At 36.7% G+C, this 24,044-nt stretch overlaps 1 protein-coding gene and 1 long non-coding RNA gene across 3 annotated transcripts; one reads left to right on the forward strand and one right to left on the reverse strand.

The window, feature by feature from the left end:
- On the forward strand, nucleotides 1–23,684 carry LOC136265948 (leucine-rich repeat serine/threonine-protein kinase 1-like). Of its 2 annotated transcripts, XM_066060890.1 has the most exons (22): nucleotides 1–145; nucleotides 1,729–1,900; nucleotides 1,993–2,048; nucleotides 2,095–2,136; nucleotides 2,882–3,017; nucleotides 3,064–3,157; nucleotides 4,225–5,655; nucleotides 7,842–7,936; nucleotides 8,036–8,136; nucleotides 8,195–8,320; nucleotides 8,414–8,642; nucleotides 8,704–8,851; nucleotides 10,475–10,560; nucleotides 10,681–10,806; nucleotides 12,786–13,957; nucleotides 14,157–14,267; nucleotides 16,305–16,598; nucleotides 16,649–16,945; nucleotides 16,995–17,123; nucleotides 17,179–17,514; nucleotides 19,391–20,033; nucleotides 22,807–23,684. In XM_066060890.1, exons 1-22 carry the CDS (start codon nucleotides 104–106, stop codon nucleotides 23,205–23,207), a joined length of 6,267 nt encoding a protein of 2,088 aa, XP_065916962.1. In that variant the 5' UTR covers nucleotides 1–103; the 3' UTR covers nucleotides 23,208–23,684. The 2 variants fall into 2 exon arrangements, with proteins under 2 accessions (XP_065916962.1, XP_065916963.1); XM_066060891.1 differs by lacking the exon at nucleotides 19,391–20,033 and having other exon boundaries at nucleotides 22,807–23,035.
- On the reverse strand, nucleotides 21,441–22,241 carry LOC136265949 (uncharacterized). Its single transcript, XR_010705821.1, has 2 exons — nucleotides 21,961–22,241; nucleotides 21,441–21,648 (listed from the first exon to the last, which is right to left on the reverse strand). It is a non-coding gene; the product is annotated as an uncharacterized lncRNA (long non-coding RNA).
- Nucleotides 23,685–24,044: the final 360 nt, after the last annotated feature.

Here is a 24,044-nt window from a genome sequence, read left to right on the forward strand (position 1 = left end):
CCCTGGATACTATGGCCGGCAAAGTTCTTATAACGAAATCCACTGTACGGTAAGGAATGATCACTGATATCGCTGCCTAGTAGGAGCTAGCTACGGATTTATAATGATGGCAGAAAATCGTGTTGCAACTAGCAGTTTTCCAAAGGTCTGGACTGTAGTTGTGATGTGCGCGTATGTTGTAGAGCCTAATAGGCAATGTTCAGTGTATACTAGTGATTCCTGTAAGTACAGGTGTACGTCCCCTGGGTTGCCATTGTCCTAGAACTGTCATTGTTCCTCGCATTGCTCTTACGTAGCAGGGATCTAACATTTATGGTGCGCTACTCACTGACAGACCGTACAAGATGCTTCACATGACGTCACCGTAGCTATTATACACTGAGACCTGTGTTAGATTGTGCATGCACTCTTGTTTTATTATTATAAGCAAAGCCCACCAGGGGCAACACGCTAATGTCCATTACAATTACACACAATACCAATCAGATTGTTCTTAAAAGTGTCAATGTCAATCTTGTCAATATCAGAGATAGGTAGTTGGTTCCATTGAATAATTGTTCGTGGTAAGAAAGAGTACTTGTAAACATCGATTCTTGTTGGTAAGTGAAATAGCTTGAGGGGGTGGTTGGAACAATTCATAGTTTGCAACTGGTGAGTAGGGCTGCATTATTTCTATAGCGACTTGAACTAATTAATTTATTTAAATTGTTTGTTTTTGTTTTGTATCCATCCTTGCCATGCCTACTTTGACTTTGGCCGTTGCGGTCGCATGTAACCAAAGAATTGTACGTATGATTTAACACTTTATCTGATTTGACGGTTCCAAAAACAAAAATAATAAGGCTCAGCTCATATTTGAAGGAATGAAGGTTAGACTTTGATTACAGTACTAGCTACAGTATGAGGGTCCTCTTGATTAATAATACTACTACTAGCTTGAAGGGTCACCTGTCCAATTTTTAGAGGGGGTCCGTAACTCTGAAAAACTATGTACGGGATTTCAAATCTTTGCAATTTGGCAAGATTTCAGAGCTATTAAAATCTAAGATATCCGAATAGTAGCATCACATGATGCGTAGTATACAGGAATATGCGGAATCCTTTCTCGAGTTCTCTGCAAACTTGTGGGGTTGCTGGACATGGCATACGTGACACTGCAAATACAGAAATATACGGAACTTTACAACAATTTTCAGAGATTTCAACAAAATTTCAAAGAGGGCTGTATGAGATATCAAGGGAGTTGCAGATCCCTGGGGTGGTCTGCATGATGCCGCCACCACCTCCTTTAAAAGGTCGGAAATTGTTACCACAATAGTGACCACATACTGTATACAGTTTATGTACACTGTACAGCTTTTCCTTTCACTTTGTACTAGCCAAGTCCATGTACATATTAAAGATTTATCGTATAATATAATAGCAAGATGCAATAACATTAGTTTCAAGTTGGGCTGTTATATCATAATCATCATGTGCATGGCAGCGTGTCTCATAACATGTCTAGAGACTGATGATGTTTTGAAATCCAATAAGCAGTCATTTAGCTGGAATTTAAACAGAGCCACAGAGCTGGCATATAAGTGGTGGTTTTCCAATTATGTACATGTAAAGAAACAGTAATAGAATTATATACACTTGTGGTCACAACTAACTCTTACCTAGCGTACTTCACCATTTGTATTACTGTATCTACACAATGGATTGCTAATTATTAAACATGTTTAGGTCCCAGACACTGTGTTGGCTGCTGTTAAATCAAACAACTCGTCTGTGGTGTCCAAGTGGTTTAGTGATCTACCAATTATTGATACAATTGGTATACAAATACTGAAACAGATTCTGTTGTGTTCTGTTAAGTCACTGAGTGTGGATGTAGTGAAGTTGTTCCGACCACCCAGTGAGTGATTTCTTGTAGTCCTGCATGTCAAGACATCATCACTATATAATACTGTTGTCTTTATTTCACAGTATTATATTTTTCCCTTCTAGAATTTCCAAAAGAGCTACTCTGCAAACTTATCAATGGCCTCAACTGTCATGGAATGGTACAAACTATATTTTTAATGCATTCATGTTACTTTTGTTATATAGACCATTATTCACTGTGCTGCTGAAGTGTTTCAACCAAATAAGGTATTTGCTATAATAAGATCCTTATTGCATTTATTTTCATAATTGCTAATGTAGCTGTTATATGGCTTTAACATTGCTTATACAAGCAGGATAATATTTTAACCTAGCCTGTTTGGGTAGCCACATGATGTTGTGGTTGACCAGTGAAGGTGTGGGGCTTTTTACATGTGACCACTGAATTGACCAAACTACTCAATTTTTCTATATATTATTTACGGGAAAGTTATATCCCAGTATATATGAGGATAAAACCTGACTCCATGGAGCCTGGTCAAGTGTAGTGGGATGGAAATAGCACATTTCAGTATATGATCAACATCTGTACTAAGATAGTTTTTTCTCGTCTGATTTATTAGCTAGTATCTCTGTAAAGAAAACCCAGCAATTGTTTTGATCTTCCTACATACTTAATAGGATAAATGTAGTGTTTAACACACCAAGTATTCCAAACAATCCTTAAGAATTTATGTCTACTGTTACCATAGTAGTGTACAACAGACATAAATTTTACTGTAATTTTGTAGACAACCTACAATATTGTACACTAAGAATGCCAGGTTGTACTTGTAACATTAAATTTATTTTAATAAATCGTCAAGGTTCATAGGTTCAAATTGACCACACGCAGATATAGCTAGCTATAATTGTGAATAACTACCCTGCCAAGCTAAGCACACCTTGTGATTTGTCATGTATGCTTCACATTGTAACATATTCGTATGCATGATGTACTCTGTGCTATTAGGACAACTATACTATCATGGAAGTACTTGCACACTTGTGTGAACAAGGAGGGGACCCTACTATCTTGTGTAAACAAGAGAGAACTGCTAAAACAATTGTTGAAGAAAATGGTAACAGAGTTGCTACAGCACTGCTTGGTATGTACATAAGCACAAATGAATGTAGTTAATTGTCTTGTTATAGAATTGCTGGAAAACATTCATAACAAAAGAAGCAGACGTAACCCAGCTCCTGAATACAGTGACATCAACGTAGTACACAAGACAATCCTGCATTGGTTAGTCACATTTAAAGCAAACCACACTCTTACTAAATAATACATAGTTCAAAGATAACTAATACTTCTTGACTGCATTATTATCTGTCTTTATCACGGTAGAAATCATGAGCCAATAATGCCTATACTGACTTCAGTATTGGAAATAGTAGTGTAAATTATTGCCTAGGCTGAGACAAAAAGGACCACTGGTCTCCATCAACGTTGAAACCGGGTCACTACTGCTGACCTGGATGACCCACTGACCCGGATAGCAATCAGGGTCAGACCCGGATTTGACCCGGATTAATTAAAGCCGAGGCTTGCGATAAGAGCTATGTTTCGGGTAGTCTCGAGCAAGCGAGACTACGTTTTGAGCGTTCGATTCATGTTGAGTAAACGAGTAGTTATGTGATAACTAAGCCAGTAGCTAAGTTTATAATTTAAAATCAGTTAGTGGGTTTTGGTTCCACGTAGCTACTGTGAGTTTACAGACAGCAATTGGATGTGGCTTCGTGCATACCTAGTATTACAATTTCCCGATATTGAAGTGGGTGTGGTTCACAAAAGCACTTATCCTGCTGCAAGACTAGACTATATACAACTCGTACAATAATCGATTAGTGGGCATGGCTCCACCTAAGCTTGCAGACAGCAATGGACACAGTTTCGTGCTACAGACTGCACTTACTAATATACAGGCGTGGCTGAGCGTATATTTGTAATGCGATAAGTGGGCGTGGCTCATGAAAGAGCTACGCGACTAGCGTTTATAAGTTTCCATGTCGTCAAATGAACAATTTCGTTTCTCACGTGATCCAATCCGGATCAGACCCGGATAATTTGTAAACTGGGTCGGACCCGGATGATCAGGAGAAAATGTGACCTGGATGACCCAGATGACCCAACCCGGTTTCAACGCTGGTCTCCATACTATCGTAAGAGACCAGTAGTCTGTTATGTCTCAATCTTGGATTACATGTGGTTCCAATACTGACATAAGTACCGGGTCAGTGTAAGCAGTGTTTGGCACATGTTTTTTGCTGTGTAATCAATATTATTTTAATGTTTAAATGCTGTTATTCTAGGGCAGTGTACACAGGCCGACATGAAATAGTGTCTCATATACTGGTCATGCATGAAAGGGATACATATGACAACATTTCACATCTGTTATTTGAAGCTGACACAAACTCAGCACAATGCTTTCAAGAAGCACCAATATTCACTGCAGTTAGGATTGGTAATTCAATCTTATTACAGGGATTATTAGCTCGCAGTGGAGTTCCCCTCAGCACTATATTAGGTCAAAGGCAGAAGCGTGTCATCCCTCGTCCTGATGGTCCTGATTGGGAACACTTTATTACTCCTCTGTCACTGATTCTTTCCATGCCTCAAAATCATGACCTCATTGATGTCCTCATTCATCTAAACAGATTGGGAAGCATACGAAATCTAACAGCTGTTGATTTGTCTCGCACGCTGTTGTCCCAATTGCCTGTTGAATTGTTCACGTTAGGTCAATTGTATACTTTAAATGTGAGTGACAATAAATTATCTGAGTTACCATTTTCAAAGCTACCAAGTGACTACTGGCCAAATTTGCTTCAAGAGTTAAATGTTTCTCATAACAATCTTCAGCATATTCCATCAGAGTTATTCACCCTTCCTTGTTTGAAAACACTGAATGTGTCACACAATCCTTTGAAGTCACTGCCTAGTGAGTGGTGGACCACAAAGAGTATCGTAACACTTAACTTGTCCCATACTCATTTGGAGAACTTGTCTATTAATAGTAAATTGTCTTCAGCACCCAAAGAATTGCTTGCCACTTCACCGCCACGTTCAGTCATATGTGGCCAGTATAGCACGCTAGATATGAATGCTATACCTTGTAAAGTAAATTCCAAGAAAGAGTCCTTGCTGCAATATTTAAACTGTAGTAACTGTAAAATTGGTGTATTTCCTAGCCTACTAGCCTTCTTTTTTCCAAACCTAGAATTGTTGAATATCTCGTCAAACAAACTACAGTCCTGTTGTGCAGTAAATGAATTTCCTTCATCACTTATTGACCTAGATGTTAGTAACAATTTATTACTTTCTGGCAAACACAAAATGTTCTATAGAGACATTAACAAGATGGATAGCTGTATGCGTCATGGTGAGCTCAGTAAGTTGAAGTTTCTCAAACTTGCTGGTAATGTTAATTTGAAGATGCTGAGTATTCATGATGAACAGAAATATGGCAGTGATGGTGATGCGCGTGTCTTCTTTCCAAACTTGGTTCGTCTTAATCTGACTAACTGTGGCTTGAAAGTAGCTCCTAAATTTCTTGCTGAATTGAAATATTTAACAGACCTTGATTTCAGTGGTAATAAAGATCTTACTATTCCTCGTGAAATTAGTAACTTGGAGCATCTTGTAAGCTTCAACTATGAAGGAGTCAAAGATCCAATTGTTGATAGTCTGAATATGTTTGAGCTCACTCAAGAAAAACTGGTATTTCTTCATGAGGATTGGTAAGTCCATGTAGAATATAGTCGTCCCTCCACTATTCGAACTTATTGAGCCCTAGGTGTGTTCAAATAATGGAAATGTTCAGATAAATGAAGCCCATGCGTTGATATACAGAACTCAGCTAAATACTCTAATAGAACATACATTTTAGGCAAAATACTTTAATAGAACGGTCACTTTCACAGTTCAGATAACAAAAAATTTGTATAATCAATAGCTGGATAATGAAGGGACCACTGTATATTGTAGTCATAGCACTGCAAATATCTGTGTGTAGTGAAAAATTGCAATTACGAAAATATGTAATAAAGTCATCGCCCAAAACAAGTGTTTTATGTTAGTTTTTTGTGACTGTCTCTGGGAAAACTGGACTTATCACCTATTTACAAGTATTGAAAATGCCAGTTTTCAGAATGGTGTAGCTTTCAATGGTTAAAGCTACATGAACCAAGTTTACACCATTTTCTTACCTTCCAGAACACCTACTGTATGTACAAGTAACTAACAGTTTCCCATCATTTTAGATAATTTTTTCTTAAGGTTGTCTGAGCTCCAATAGGCATGGAGGAGAGGGAAGGGCAAAGAGTTGCTTTTTTTTAAGTGACAGAGCAATGCATTGGGATAAATTAGACCAATTTATGAATCTTTCAGAGCTCAAAATGAAAGCAATTTTGCAGCACACGTCTTTATCTACCACCACAGAGCCACATATAGCCATCTCCCAGTTAGTCAGTACTCCATCAAGGCCCCAGACTGCTCATATGGGCTTGGAAATAGAAGCCAGCAAAAACATTCTACCTAAACCTAGATGATTTTGACTGAGGAGTATTCATGTAACTTTGCATTTATGGTGAAAAATCAAACCTACTGTCATAGGAAATAAGACCGGTTTTCCCAGACCCAAATGGTTAGCACATTTTTGATCAATCTATGGAAGACAGACATAACAGGAGCGTAAATATTATTTGGTGTTAGCTGTGTTATTGCAGTGTTCAAGTGACTTCTTGTGAATGATTGTGACTAATCCGTAAAGGTTTTTATGGCTTGTTCTCATGACACAGACAGAAGTATACACAAATGGAACTGGAGTACATTAATTTTTGTAGAATAAATTGTCTATATTTCCATACTGACTGGATTTATTACAGAGTTGCTTTTTGTAATGTTCCTCATTTGTAACACTGCATAATTACTGACTAAACATAACTGAAAGCTAGTTTCGTCCTTGCAGATCCATTCTCCAGGATGGCACTTATCGATTAGAGATTATAAGTGCCCCTTCCTTCCTGAAAGGGTCTAGTGAAATACCTATACCTTTTTATGTTCGAGAATCGTTTACTCTGGCAAGCAATAATTGGTGTTTAACAACTACACAAGAGGTGACGATTTGTTGTGAGCTTTGTTTTAGTAAAGTCCGTACTGTTAAGCCATAAACGATGACTCTTATTGTTTAATCATCACGTCTGGTAAAATTCCCATACTTTTAATTTTGTCTGAGAAATCACCAACTCTGGCAAGTGATAATTGGCGTTTAACAACTACACAATATATTACAAGATCCTTTCGGATAATCTCTAATAGATAAGCGCCACCCCAGAGGATGGATCTGCGAGAATGAGATTTACAGTACCTCAAAACATTCGGAAATTGATGCACATAACATTACCTCTGGTGCCATTCTTTCTTTTTACACAGTATGTGCTGGTTTACCAGTCATAATTATGTTATAAACAAGCACAGTGTTCCCTTCATTATCTGAGCTCATTGGGCCTAGGATAATCCAAAAGTTTGGATAATAGAAGCCCATTCATGAACAAATACTCTAATAAAACATACAAAGCCTATAGGGATTAATTCTGCGCTACAGGTGTATGTGATCTCCTTTGTTTTACTACTTTGTGGCTATGATCCCTACTCAAATTTTTCCTTGTACTTGTTAGCAACAACATCACTTGTCTACTGCAGCTTGGTTTGATCAGGACTTTGGATACATGCACACATGCATGCTAACACCACACATATGACTGTGCACATGTGTATATGCATGCAGTATACATTATAAAGTATGTACATGCACACATTCCACACCCATACATACTTACTAATGTGAGTACAGTTTATTAGTGGCATTTAATATACTGTTATGGTGGCAGTGTTCTTATATGGACATATAATTTTCATTATGCAGCACTGAAGGGTGTCCATCCATCAAGCTCATTTTCGTTGGACATGACTTGATTAATTTGCCATCTTGTTTAACTGAGAAGTCCATCCAAGACAAAAGTATGGAATGGAGTTGTGTATAATGACATGCACAAGTATTGGAGCTTTCCTCTTTGACATCACTAAACAGTTAATATGTTTTGTAATTTGTTTCCATAGGTGTTTCCTTGTTTGTGGCCAATCAACACACCTGGTGCATTTCCAAGCCTAACTCTACACTGGTATCGATCACATTTAATGTATGGAACTTCATTGGTCAGGTCAGTTATAATCTCTGTATGAGATTTGCTAGGAGTGATGGCTGCTTACATCACTTAGGATGGGAATACTGCTGTTAGCCAGTGTTTTCTCTCTGGTAATGCAATGTATGTGTTGTGTTGGAAGATCACCAATGACAAAGATCATGGTATTGCTAAATTGAAGAATTGGCTACTAAGAATTCAGGTGTGTAAGCAAGTATTTATTAGGACTTACGTATATGTATGTGTAAGACATTATGACATTGGTATTATCTATACCATTCTTACTGCACATCAGAATAAAGCTAAACATGGATCAGTTGTGATTGTTGGTTGCCACAATGCTAGTATTGGTGGACGTCTAAAACGTCATCTGGTTGAGCAGGTGAAGTCCTTGTATGAGATCTACTTCCCAAATGTTTCGGGTGAACAAGTCAAGTTTGTTTCAGCAGCTACATTAAAAGAAGACATGATCAAACTCTGCAGGGGCATTTATGATACTGCATCTAAACTGCACCTATCTCTTGGTTAGAAATACTGTTGCTTATAGTATATTATTTATGTTGCTTACAATATATATTATATTAGGTTCTAAATTTTTCAAAAAGATGCTCAAAGATGTGTCAATTCCTGTGAGCTATTTAACATTTCAAGGAATCATATCAAATAAGGTGGTCCGTATTGAGAAAGGTAAAGACAAGGGACCACCAATACTGACATGGGATGATATTTTAAAGTTAGTAATGTATGTAGCAATGTACTTCATCAGGAGCACATCAAATCTCTATCCTATAGACAAGGGAGCATGTAACTCCATAAACAGCGAAATTCAAACATGGCTGCCATGTACTATAATAAGTAAATTATGAACAAATTTCCTAATTAGGATTTTATGCTGAGGTGCATGCTCAAGTATGTCACGTTTCCGCTGCGATGAAGTGAAGCTATGGAAACAAAGTTAAATGGCACAGCAGAAAAGTAGTAGCACAGGCTTAGCAAAACTGTCTTTCTACAGTCACTATTCATGCAAAATTATTCCGATTGACTATTCCAAGCTTTACCTTCAACTTGACAATCTTCCTATCAAAGCAGCTTTGCTACCTTCGCACAAGACGATAGAGTAGCAGCCCATTCAGTGTATCCCTGTTGCTTGTAAGAATGATGTGACCAGTTATATACATAGTAACACTTCGCCTGTAGTATTGGTAGTGTATGGAATTACACGCTCCATCGTCCATAGGATTTGATGAGCTCCTGACTTCATACAGGGTTAGGTGTGTTTATACAAGTTTGACAACTTTCGACTACCCTAATAGAGCAATTAATATAGCGTCAGTTGTAAATTTGGATAGTACTATGTGTAGCTTGATGGCACTATGGCTTCATTCGGAACTCTCTGAGGTATGTACCATCCAGTAATACATTGCACTCTTATTTAATTAGATAGCATTCGCATGCAATAAAATTGTAATAGCTAAAACGTGTTGTTTTTTCACTTTAACTGTGTTATAATATCACACAGTAGGGTTTCTGGTATTCAGACGCAGTTATCTTCAATAGTTAAAAACTGAAAAGATTGCTCTATTAGAGTAGTGTAGTGTTATGTATGTTGAAACTACATCAATTATTTCACATTGTTTTGTGGTGGTTACACAAACGTCTACAGGGATACAAACTTTTCCAGCATTATAGTCCTCAAATGTTTGTGAGGTTTATCACACAGTACAGTAGTACTGTATAGAGGGATCATGTAGGTTTGGAATTTCTTTCCCAAAAAACCAGCCTCACTATTCCCTTTTAACAGCTTGGCAGTATTGTTTTGGCATAACCAAGCCCTAAAATGTCTTCAGAGCAACCCCAAACCCTTCCAACAAGTTCTATGGAATTTTAATTAGCTGAATTTTCTACAAACTGACTAACTAACTATTCAGCCAACTATGGTTAACGCTACAGGTTTGATTTCTTCACTGTTCGACATCACTTCAGCCTGATACATGCCATTTTTCCAGCTTAAGTGCATGCACCTTTGTCCTTCTTTGTATCCCCTCCACTACTGCAGAGATATTGATTTACGGTAGCGTGTGACAACTTCAGTGCAGCTAATCGCCTGTAATTTCTGTGGTGACTGGATTGATTGCAGATCATAAATTTTCTGATATTTCCTTACACTTATATTTAAATAATTATACAATAAAAGGCTTTGTTTACCTATTAAATTTATGTATAACTTTGAGAGTTGCTTATGTTGACTTCTCCTAATAGAACATTTTTGTGAATTACTCTAATTAAACAGTCATTAGTTTTTATTACTCATTGCTACATCAACATGCACACTGTTAGATGTCTGTGTTTCTGCTAGAATGGGTGAACATCAAAAACATGGTAAACCATTGTTTAGAGAGAAAAGAGAATTCTCTGCAGCTGTCAATTACATGATAGAAAGTGGTAAGTTGTTTTGTTCACAAGAATGATTGCAATTTTCAGGTTGTGTGTTAAATCCATTGTTTCGACCATACCAACCAAACTTGTAAACGTTGTAAAAATGAATTTTATTTTTGTGTATAGGTGTAATAATGCACTTTGATTTTCCTGGTGTATCCGACTGTTACTTTATTGATCCTCATTGGTTGTATGGTGTGTTCTGTCAAGTGTGTAAATCTCCTATGTTCCACTATAGCAGCAGGATTGATAGTAAGTTATTACAGAGCATATTTAATAGTATTACACGTGTAACAATGACTGCAATTATGTATGTATATCAAGAATCAAGACACCATGCGTATATCGACAGGAGGAAAGAAATGTGATTTTTATGCTTCCATGGCCCTTCTCCAAAGCATACCATTTTTGCAATATAGCTGTCTGCCATGTAAGGTAGGCTACACAGCAAATTTAATTAAATTTGCTTCAGCCATTTGTAAGTTTTAATTTTTTTTCGTTTATTCTTAAAGAGTCTATGGGGCCTAGAGTATTCTTTTTGCACACTTTGCAAAAAATGTTATAAAAGGCAAACACATAATTCAGTTATCTTGAAATTTAAAAGCACAAAGGTGGATTCACATACAGTATAGTCCCCAGCCATCGATTATCCGAACATTCCATTATTCAAACTGTGCAAATGATTGTTCTATTAGAATATTTTGAAGAAGGTGTATGTTCTATTAGAGTACTTAAACGGAGTTCTGTATACAAATTTATTTATTTATTTATTTATTGTACTGAACAGCCAGTAATTACTGATACGTCCAGGGGGACCAGCCCCCCAAAAAATCACATACATTATGATTAGCTAACTACTTATATACATGTAATTACATTAACTACACATAAATCAACTGAGTCTAATTCAATTAAATAATGGGGTAAGTGATTCCAATCTACAATTGTTCTAGGGAATAACTAAATTTATATGAATTGGTGTTCATGAATGGTATTGAGAAATGTAAGAGATGATAGGATCTGATCGATTGCACTGAAGTTTCTTGATTATAATAATCCGGAATTTTTTATCCTGATGTATGATAAACTGCCTTATAAAATAATTTAAGTCTTGATGTCTGCCTTCTCTGTGAAAGTGATTGCCACTGAAGATTTTCTAAAGTAGATGAAATGCTTTTTCTACTTCTCCAGTCATAATTTGATGTGACCCATCGTGCTGCTCTTCTTTGCACCATTTCTACGACATTAATGTCTTTGGCAAGATAAGGGTCCCACACACACAATGCATACTCCAGCAGAGGTCTCACAAGATGGGTATATGCCATGCATTTGACTTCTCAACTACAAGTTTCTGCGGAGAAAATTTAACATTCTTGTTGTTTTATTGATGATGTTTTTTAAGTGGCTTCTGAAGGACATAGTACTTTCCAATAAACTCCTAAGCAGGGATGTTTAGTAAGTAACTGTAAAAGAGAGTCATTGATGTAGTAATCATAAGATAATGTTGTCAATAGCCTACTACATTGCAACACAACACATCTGTTTGCATTAAAGGACATCTGCCAGGTCTTAGTCCATTTAATAAGCAGGTTTAGGTCAGCTTGGAGGGTGTCTTGATCAAGTTTGTCTTTAATTACACGATAAAGAATACAGTCGTCAGCAAAGGGTCGTATATTAGAATACCGCCACTGATATCATTAATGTAAACCAAAAACATGAGGGGTCCCAGAACTGTCCCCTGAGGAACAGCGGACTGAACAGGAACAAATTCAGATTGCTGACCAGAACGAATGCCATAGTTATGCAACTACTTTAACTACTACCTTTGATGTGGTACCTATAAATGAATGGGTTTCTATTGTCCAACCTTTTCAATTATGAACTCAATGAGTTTGGACAATGGAGGGAGCACTGTACTAAATTTGCTAAATATCCACAGTACTATGAACATCTGATAAATATCCACAGTACTATGAACATTACTATAAATATCTGATAAATATCCACAGTATCTGATAAATATCCACAGTACTATGAACGTTTATATATTAGCATTAACATCATTGATTTCACAACTTTTTCACCTAGGATTTTGAAGGCCACACCTTTTTCACAGTTTGGCTGTTTGTTGTTTTTTTTTGTGTGTGTGTGTGTGTGTGTGTGTGTGTGTGTGTGTGTGTGTGTGTGTGTGTGTGTGTCTAATGAGTATAAAAATGGCTATACTCTTGCAGCTGATGATGGAAAAGTAAGCAGATTTCTTATTCAGCAAATCTTTGATGAGTGTAATATTCCTGACAAGTACTTTAAACCAGTTTTGCAACTACTGCACAGATTTGATGTTGCTATACCACTGGACACTGACACATTACTATTACCATCTACTCTCAGTAGTAATCCACACAATAAACTTTATTCCAGTGTGAACTGTAAGTTTCCTCGTGACAGAGTACCCAGCACACCATCTCTACAGAAGCAGTTGTCGTTTGGTAATTTACTATCAATTGCTACCTGCACCTTACCATCAACCAAGAACATCACTCTACGGTTTACTAACATGTGTTATCGGAGACTCTTTCTTTCTCATCATATTCCTGGTAACTTTTGGGCTAAGCTTATTTCGCGGTTTATTGCATCAGCAAAGAGTTTCTATGATATATTACTGAACAACTGTGTTGAAGGAATGACAATAGAAAGAATGGCTAATGTAGGAGATGCAGTTATCTGTAGTCACCACTGTAGATGGTTATACTGGAGTAATGGAATTACTCTCACTTTTGGAGACTACGTTTTACTATGTGTTAATGGGTTAATGCAGGCCAATACTGGTACAAAGAATGAAGGTCATAAAATTCCTTTGTCTGTTACTGTGGATAAAATAAAAACAATGAAATTCTTTAATGGTAAAAACTGGGAACAGTTATTTCATGAAGACACTGATGGCTTTGAAGTTAATGTACCTGATTATGTGGTGCATTCGTCAGTTGAGGAGAACAGTAAAACTCATACTTCAGTAAAACTAGGGCCTCAGATACTGTCACACATTTTAGAAATTCTTAATGAGCTTTGTACAGAGATATTTAGAGGTTTTACTGAGGGAGGTATTTATACATATTCTTATTTATCACAGCTGGTTATTTGTCCACTGTGCTATGGCGATAAACCAGGTGATGACTATAATACTGATGACTTTGATGATGAGATGGAGAGTTCATTGTCAGATAGTCTACATCATCTCTTCAATCAATCTATTAAACCATTTGATGTTGTTGATGACACTTCGATTCCTGTCAATGCTCCTTATGGGTTTACCATTCAAATTTGCATTTTAAAAGCTCAGAAAGGAGGTGCTGTTTTCTGTCCAAGTCATGGAAGTGTTAACTTACGATACCTTACTCCAGACTTGGTAAGCAATACAGCTATGCCTTCTGTATAACAGCATCAGCCTGCACAGCTAGTCCTAACACTGTAACACTTTTGGTAGCTAATATATGTACATTGTAGAGATGTATGCATTTGATCTACTCTTATGGTACATGTAAATATTAAGTCAAAAAGCAGACTATGTACATGATATACTGTCTGGATATTTGTTACATGTGTAGATGTTTGAAGATGTGATAATGGAGAAAGTCTGCGCAACACAAGTGGGAAATAAATTGCAGCAACTTGGACAAGGTGGATTCAGTTCAGTGTATAAAGTGAAGCTTATTTCAGTAAGTTATTGAAAGTCTCTTACAGCTTAAATAATAGTCACAATTTAGTGGGAACAACATAGCATGCTAACAACTATAAACGCTACTGTTAGATAACACTTCAGCTTGTATTTGAATCATGTAGCCGTGGGATGGAAAAATGGTAGGAAAGTTGCCTCTCACCTTAAAGAGTGGAGTGGAAGTGCTCCCTCACCTTTTCCAATACCCAGAAGCTAAAGTACAGCAACTATTGAATCTCTCTTTACTCATTATAGCCAACTTGCTTTTCCTTGAATTAGTGCTATGCAAGAATGGTGAAAATCAGTATGGGGAGTGCACGAAATTGAGATACTCTAATAGAGCAGTCACCTAACTCTCTAATTGAACATTCAGCAAAAAGTATAAGTTGATTCTGCTATGAAATTTATTCAATCTGTCTGCATTAACAGATGTGTCTACACGCAATCAAGTGCAGAAGTCTAGCTCAAATGCCTTTGTTTGCTGACAAATCTATTTGTACAACAGTATCTTAATGAATTACCATAATATTATAGGAGTGCCCTATTCAAGTACACATTCCCCACTGAAAATACTCTCAGATTCAATCTCAAAGCATTCAAATTTACCCAGACTCACCTAGTTTGACACACTTCATATGTTAGTGTGGTTTGCAAGGTACAGTTAGCTGCTTCTAACTGATAGCTACCCCACATGCCGACTGTGTGGCTCTTTTAGGTCTGTTTGGTATATTTATTTGTGTTTTTGTAGTACTCTGATAGAGTACACAATTATTCTGAACACTTGTAGTACAGCACACATAGAATGTTCTAGAACAATTTACAATTTTCATTGATAGATCTATGAAATTATAATTCTGGTATAGTAAAAAGTACCTAGAACTTTTATTTATGACGTATAAATTAAGTGAGGTGAGTAACTAACAGCAGTGGCATAACATGCAGAGTGGTGAAACCTGGTTCAAACCCTGAACAATTTTTGTAGTTTTTTTAAAATTTATTTTTAGTACAGTATCTACATCAGGCTTGCTTTACATCTTCAGTTTTTGCTTTATTTCTGAAGTCTACGATAGTCAGCCTATCTGTTTGATTTTAAACTGTTTCTGTCAGTAGAAGTGCACTAATATGGAAACTTTCCAAGATACCGATAATCGATATATTGGCTACAAAAATTACCGATACCGATACTGATATCTGAACATGGTTTTCATTATGGATACTACAATAGACGTTAAAAATGTGCTTAAAAGGTGGTCACTAAAACCTATGTAAAAGAATTGTGAAAAGGTAGTGATAAAAAGGTGTGTAAAAAAGAAAACAAGTGTCAGGATTTGAACCCTGGCCATGATGAAAACCTTTACAGTTTGAGACTCACACTTTATCCTTTGTGCTGCCAAGTTAACCATAGAATAGTTTGGACAGTATAGTACTTATGTGTAATATCTGCTAAAAAGTCAACTTTTCACCAATATCGACATTAGTGCACCTCTATCTGTCAGTAGTTTACCTTGGAGGCATTACAAAAAATTGCAATTGTGGTGTTTGAAAATCACTCATAACTTTTCATCACTCCGACCAATAAGTACACAAAGTGGAAGATAATGCACTATAATATGCACTTTATACCCTCCAAATTTGAAAGCAATTCAATAAGGCTTGCACAAGATATGCCAATTTTTGTATATAGGTAGTACAAAAAGAAAAATTAACAGAAGAAGATAAAGAAAAACAAGACAAACTTTAAAGGGATATATCTTAAAAGACGGTGGGATCAAATTTGATATGAAAGATGTCCCACCTCAAGAGATGATTCACAGAAAATATGGACTATTTCATTACTAAAGCACGAATGTGTGAAAATTTCATTTTCTTGGTTCCGATAAAATGTACACTTGTCCATCACATGCCTGGATGCATTGGCTTTTCTTGGTCGCATGGCACACTATATCATGTGTGGTAATAAGACTATTTTTTGTAGCTCTGAATGTGTATACAAATAATTTCAGCTTACCATTTAAGACATGTGTGTGTCTGTTTATAGGATTCAAGCAAGTATGTTGCTTTGAAAAGTTTCACTAACTTTTTTGTCAATGGCAAACAAAAGGATCTTTCATTACGAGATCTTGCTGTAATGTATTGCGACATACGACTGGAGTTAAACAAGTTGTCGACAGTGTCTCATCCTAATATAGTACAATTTCTTGGATTGTGTATTGTGTCATTCTCAATCCTACTTGAGTGGGCACCTAAAGGAAATTTGAATGATATCATTAGTGAGTACAGATTAGCAGACATGTGGATTTGTCCCGATGCTGTTGCCAAAACTGTACACCAGGTATGCTGCTTTGGATAAACATGATGTTACTGACATATTGTTCTCTATAGGTGTCTTCAGCACTTTCTTACCTACACACTGAGAAGAACATTGTTCATTTTGATATTAAACCAGAGAACATTCTTGTATTCAAATATCCTCAAGCTGGTCACTTTTGCTTCTCAAAAGAGACATCTTTGAATTGTGAATCCTGTTACAGTGAAGATGGAGGTGTACTAGTAAAATTAGCTGATCTGGGGATTTCAGCTCTTGTTGGTCCAAGTGGTTTTCAGCGTAGCACCACCACCCCAATATATGTTGCTCCAGAAGTTCTCAAGTATTTAGGAAAGGAGCCTCTAACTGAAAAAGTAAACCAATTTGTTAAAAGAATAAAGTCTTTTATACTATATTTTGTAGGTTGACATTTTTTCTTTAGGTATTTCACTGTATGAAGTAGTAACTCTTAGAAAGTTACCACCGGAAGGATCGTATTTTGATTTTAATGCTGACATCATTGCTGGTAGAAGACCAGAGTTCTTACCTGAGGTAGAGTAGTCCTTAATAGTTACACACAGTGTATAATTATTCTTATTGACCACAGGATCCAAATTATCCACTTCCACTAATAGAGTGTGTACGAGGCTGTTGGGCTCAAGACTACACACAACGACCGACTGCTAAGAAGATAGAAGACAGTTTTAAATCACCTAACTGCTTGAGATTGAAAAATTCTTACAACATCAAAAGCATAACAGTAAATGCTATGCTGGTCACTAAAATGATAAGAGATGATGTTGAAGAAGAATTGATTTGGGTTGCATGTACAAGTAGAGATGGATATAAACTAGTCTCATACACTTTTGCTGAACAAGAAGATTCACTGTTTCACAAAATCATAAAAATGAAGAAAACCATTCGTCCAAAGCTTTGTGTTGCTGTGAGTATAACTATTGTAAATCAGCCTTGAGTCATCTGATGAACTATATAGTAAATATAGCCAGTAAGAATGTTTGGTTAGTTTGTCACAATTTGTAAAATCTCCAAAACTTTTTAACCTTTTGCAACTGCATGTCTCTTTGCAAAAGCAGCTTCATAATATTGTTAATGCCTAACTTATACAAATGGATACCAGTCACATTTGAGTAGCACAATAGTACTGTATATTAGGGATCATGGACTTTTCTGGACAAAAACAAATATCACCCTAAAACCAGCCTCACCATATCTTATAGCACCTTGGCATAGGTATAACCAAGCCCAAAAGTAGTATGACCTGAAATGCTTCCAATGGGTCGCTATGAATTTCTGTTGACATACTGCAGTATGTACAATGCATGCTTCATAGACTTACCTGTGTCCTCCTTTGTGTCCCATTTATTTTTGCTGACAGTGCAAGGTATTGATTTGCAATAGCACCACATGATAGTTTCCCATATTATGTTTGTAACGTGAGTTTTCCATTGTGATTGGATTGATTGCAGAGGTCCTTCTTGTAGTGTTCTTTTGTTTGTAACACTGTGTAATGGGCTGAAAATACAGTAGCCAAAAATGAAGTGTAGCTTTGCTATGCCAGTACTTGATATTTGGGGAACATGCTGAGACAAAAGCAATAAACCTAGCACCATTCTTCTAATATGGTATGCACAGGTTCACCAGTCATAGTAATGTTACAAAAAAGTAAACAAGTAAAACTTTGGAATTTTAAGTTCAATATAGGGGTAGAGAAATAAAAAGTGGTGAGAGAGGTCACGTACATCTGAAGATATACTAATGGACATTTAATCCCTAGTTCAGTCGTGCATATAGACTGAAGTAGGGGTTAAGTGTCCACTAGTATTTCTTCAGGTGTAGGCAACCTCCCTTGTTTCACTACTTTATATTTCTTTGCTACCTATTCAGAAACTCCAAAATTTTACTTGTAGTTGTATTCAAAGACACATACTAATCTCAAAGTATAAATGTGTAAATTCGACAACTTGTTTATAGGATTGCATGTCTTATCCAGAAACTACACTGTTCATTCATGCATTGCCTGATCTCAGCCTACTGCTTCTCTATTTCCTTTTTATAAACTCCAGTTTCACAAGCCTGATAAGCAGTTTGTCGCCTTATATACGTAGCTATGGAGGAACTGAAACATACTGTATAGCAGAAAGTTTTGGTGAATTTGGCAAGTATGTATTGGAATTGCCAAAATTTTACTCACCATTTTTCTAAACATTGAAAGTGTAGTAGACGCTGTTCAGTGAATATTGTTACAGTGGTGAGTGGTTAGTCTTCCGCAAGTATCCCATTGAATACAGGCTAATAGCTCGGGCAGATGGGCAATTCAGCTGCCCATGCACATGCCCCACCACACGCGTTCCAGTCTTGATTACTGACTTAGCGAACTAGTGCATATTCTTTTTGTTATAGCTAGCTATTTACATAAGAAGAGCACGTCAATTTGAATGAGAGGCATTGAACTGTAGTACTTCATCTGTAGACATCACAAAGCTTCATCGCCAACGCTGTCAGATTAAAATTGTGTGGGCAAAGTAATGTGATGCATTCACCAAAATATTATTCACCAATTTCTGTCAATGATCAATTCGCCTAAATTTTCTCCCACCAAAATTTTCTACTATACGGTATTATGGATAATATATCGATCTAGCCTCACTACCATTGTGGCTTCCCGGCGATTCCCCTACTGTTTTATCATACTTCTACGTCCTTATCATCCACCCTATTCTCCAACCCTATATGTAATAAGATGGTGCTTATTTTTCCCAACAATATTGCAGCTACAACACAACTATCATATTTCACAGGGCAACTCTTTAAAACTGAAGAATTGTGTGGAGGCAATGTGCCATCTTGATGAATACATTTGGATAGTATTTGATAATGGAACTCTTGCAGTATGTGATGTGAACAATTATTCAATAGTAGAAGATGTGATGATGCAAGATTTACCCAATAACCCAGTTGCAATTTTAGTAGTTGATTGTTCCACCGGTCTAATTGGTACTGCATATGCTAATGGCTTGATAGTTTTCCTCTGGGGCAAGAATGTTTCTTCCACTGACAATGTTAATGTCAAATATTTCCACAGTTTCACTACAATAACAGTATCTTGGCAGACCTTCAAACTGAATACAATAGAAACATGTAGTGTTTCCAATGGTCATTCTCAACTATGGTGTAGTTATGACATTGGTGTTATTCAAATAGTGAAGCCTCCAGTTAGTACAAGTGGAGAAACAGAGGTTGTGAAGGTGGTAGAGATAAAGGAGTATTGTACTGACCTACCACATGATACTAGTATTGTTCAGTTGAAGTGTTCACCAAATCAAGACCACAAATCATCAGTCATGTATGCTCTACATGATGGAGGGTTAGCAATATCTTGTTGGAGTGTTGATGTAGACCCCAAGTTGTATACCATCATCAAACCTTCACTGAGCTCTCCTGGTAAGATTGTGCTTTTTTATTGCTGGAGCTCTACTTCATTTAATGTTTTTAATTGCACTAGTATATATCCATGCAAAAATAGCCAAGCTATAAAAAATGGTTCCTGCTTTAAAAAGTTACGAAACCAAAGTAGTTGCCAAGAAATGGCTGCAGTGATGTTAATTTAAACACTGAACAATGATTATTAATATTTATTAGCATTAACATCATTGAAGCTATTTCATGGCCGCCACCTTTATTTTTTGTCACCCTTTTTATAGCTTTTCGTTTATTTTGTATTTAAATACCCCTAAGCTAGTGCTGAGTAGTTTTGATATTTTCATAGATGACGATATTGATATTGCGATATAGCTAACAATATTATTATCGGTATGCCTTAGTTAGATGCCATTTTAGATCTCTACTACTAGATCCAGATACAAAAGTACAGCGTCTAAACATTTTACTCAAGACAGAATTGTGTTGGGAAGCTGGTTGCAGTATATTATAGTACACAAGTCCATATCCTTTCATATGTACACTTTTCATACAAATTCAGAAGCATTTAAAGTCCAGTATCAAAAGCAGATACCAAGGTTTAACTAAATATCTCCGAAACCAGCCATAAAATGCCTTTGGAACTTAATTTCTTCTTATCTACAAAAGCAACAATGATTACGGAAGGCAGTAGTATTGCATACTTCATTTAACTGTTTGTTAATATTTTCCTATTACAGAGTAGGCATTATTTGAAGACTTCCAGTAGAGCACACATAAAATGCTCTTGAAAAATGTAGATTTTTTGTTGGTAGATCACTACTGAGTGGACCTTATCTGCAATGACATCAGACGCGTAAAAATGGCCGCGATAGCTGTGGGACTTTGTATTGGCGACTATGGGAGGAAAATTTTTGAACAGTGATATCTCAGCCGAGATAGAAGATATCGAACTGTAATGTGCAGGTATGGTTATAAGATAACTGAATGAATAACAGTCTAGCGTTAGTTTAAAAACCACTCATAAACCGCTTCTACATATTTATTGTAATGTCTTATAACCATACCTGAGGGTTAGAGCTTGATATCTTCTTTCTTGGCTGAGATATGATCGTTTAAAATTTTTCTTCCCATAGTTGTCCATACAAAAGTCCCACAACTATCGCCACCATTTTATGGCTGTGACATCATTGCAGATAAGGTCTATTGAGTAGTTATAAGGTAGAAATTATGCCTCGCCACTCCTCACCCTCCCCCCCCTTTGTGAGCACTCATGATACTACTTTGCTTGTCCAACTGCTCAGATTTTCTATCTTATTTGGCAGGAAACTCTGCAAGCAGCTACAAGTGCTGGAAGTGGCAGGGGCGTAGCCAGCCAATATTTGATGGTTGGGCATAACATCAACTTAACTACACACACAAGAAACACGCTCACTTTCATGTGAGACTTTATCAAAGAAAAATATGAAAAGTGTATGCACACAAGGCCTACAGCTACCTATGCTATAGTGTAAACAAATGTTGCTTGCATGCATGAGAACATTTTACTAGCTGTAGCTATGCTATTCTATTACTTGTAGGGTATGCATCCACTGACGATCGTCGTAGCTGAGCATCACGTGACATCAAACTGCTGAACCTACAAGAACCAACAACGTAAATAGTTCATCACATATTTACTACAATCAACTGGCAGTATAGCTTACAGAACAACCACCACATGCAGCGATATGCAATGCTTTTCAAGTAAACGCCACATGGCCCCAAATGAAGACCAGGGGGCGCTAATTTATGAACTATAATGAGTCCAGATAATCACAAATATCAGCACGCCAGGAAAGCTTCGTCCCAGACTTATAGCAGCCAATGTACATTTTGCTTGTATCTGGTGTAAACCACAACTTGGTTAATCAGTACAAATTGTGCACGTGACACTTTATAATGACTTGACCTTTTCTCCATTTCCAGCTCCATTTACATCTGCTATTATTGTTATATAGAAGAGTACGTTTTCCCGTTTTCTTTCATCAGCAGTAAAAAAGTTAGGCTATGGTGTTTTCCTTATCAAAAAATACGCTTGACAAGCCGGTCCACTGAAACGAATCTTTTGCTGCCAGCACCATCCGCACTGAATCCTACTGACGATTATCACTAACTGTAACTTAGAGGTACAGTACCACGCTTCAACTCCATTTTAAATTTCGAATTTAAACCGCGCCAAGGAGCGTGGCACGTGCGTCTACATGAATGTAATTATAAGGACTTTCCAAGGGATTTTCTGCGAAATGGATCACGTGATACACCATCTATCTCGATCCCGAGCTCGATCCCTTTTTCGAAGTCAAAGGTTCAACAAATGAGGTACACGTTTATGCTTTAAATTACAGTATTAAAGTAGGGTTGTTTTGTGTGCTGCTGTGAATCCTCGCGTGAAAAGTTTGTGATGGTTGGGCAAGAAACTGTGATGGTTGGGCAAATGCCCGCCCATGCCCACCCTTGGCTACGCCACTGGGAAGTGGTCTGAAAGGCAATAAATTGATGCATCTTGTGTAAATTTCATATGCATGCTCACTATCCTTGGCAAGTTATATATAAAGGTTAAACCATTTATCCCAAGACTTCTATTGTGTGATTTGGATTGTTTTTTTCGAACTCATATATACTAGCATTTTATGCATGTATTGGATATTGGCTGTAAGGCCACCAAGTGCTACTGCAACTAGCTACCACATACGTATGAATATTACACTTTAATAATATAATTATAACATCCTAATTTTGTTTTGTTTTTGTATAGCCACTATTATTCTCCCTACTGAGTGCACTTTATACTTTGGAGACAACAACGGAACAGTTCATGTTGTCCACACACATTCAATAGTGAAAGGAACATATATGTCTGAAGTGTTAGCTGGTGGCCATCATTCTAAAGTTGACTTCCTTGTTGCTCTACATGGTAAATTAAATTCCCATGGGTTTTTATCAGGATGTGGCATCACTAGTAGTGTTATTGAAGATAAGCAAACTAGACCAGCCAGTATCTACTACAAGAGACAACTTGACAGTGTTCCTTGTACTGTACTGATGAGTATTGGAGTTGGCTACCAGGAACTGTTTAGACAACTGATAAATGACACTTACTTTGTGACATGGGCAGTTCCTTCCATGCACTGTAACGTGGAGTATAATAATGTTTAAATACTCTTCACCTTTTCAATGTGTGTCACTGTATAGCAAGGTTTGTTCCCAAATAGCTTGTAGGCGTTTATTTTATCTTTGTATCTATACATAATAGCAATGAACTTTCTAATTTTTACAGCAGTTCTTTAACATATGTTATTTAACCAAAAATCTTGTAATTACATTACTTTAGTGTATTAATAGCCAGTACACACAATGACTAACATCTTTTTCAAGTGTAAAATTTCAAGATTGTCAATTAAGTTTGCACCTTCAACCTGAAACAGTTTATATATAATGAAATAATATTATATATGTTGCTGACTGGCAGAACATCCTCATTTTATGTAGCAACTTTACCTGAGGCTTGATTCCAGTAAAATTGAGTTGTTATACATGAAACATGTCATCACTTTACAACAATGGTCCTTGATCGTGATGTTGTCATTGTTAGTGGAAGCTATTATGTCAATTTTCAAAATACTATTATTGATGATGGACAAAAATTTTGCTGTTTCTACCAGATCTAGGGACTGTGGAATACACTTTTAAGTCTCCTTTTTTTTCACCTATTAATCTCCTGGAATGATTCCTGAAATACAGCTTAATGGATCTGTTTCTTCTGCAACTGTAGAGGCAAATACTGGCAAGCATAATCTATAAATGTATCTTGATTTTTATTGTGGGTTTATGCTAGCAGTGTTTGAGAAGTTGGAGATTATTCATTTATACTGCAAGAAAATTTGAAAATAGCTCTATAAGCTCCTATAATAGTTTATTCTGGAATCATTCTTTCCATTTAATATTCTGGCATATTCTGCAGGTCCCTAACTAGATCCGTAATACTTTAGACAA

The sequence above is a fragment of the Dysidea avara genome, chromosome 9, assembly GCF_963678975.1.
Source record: "Dysidea avara chromosome 9, odDysAvar1.4, whole genome shotgun sequence".
Taxonomy (NCBI): domain Eukaryota; kingdom Metazoa; phylum Porifera; class Demospongiae; order Dictyoceratida; family Dysideidae; genus Dysidea; species Dysidea avara.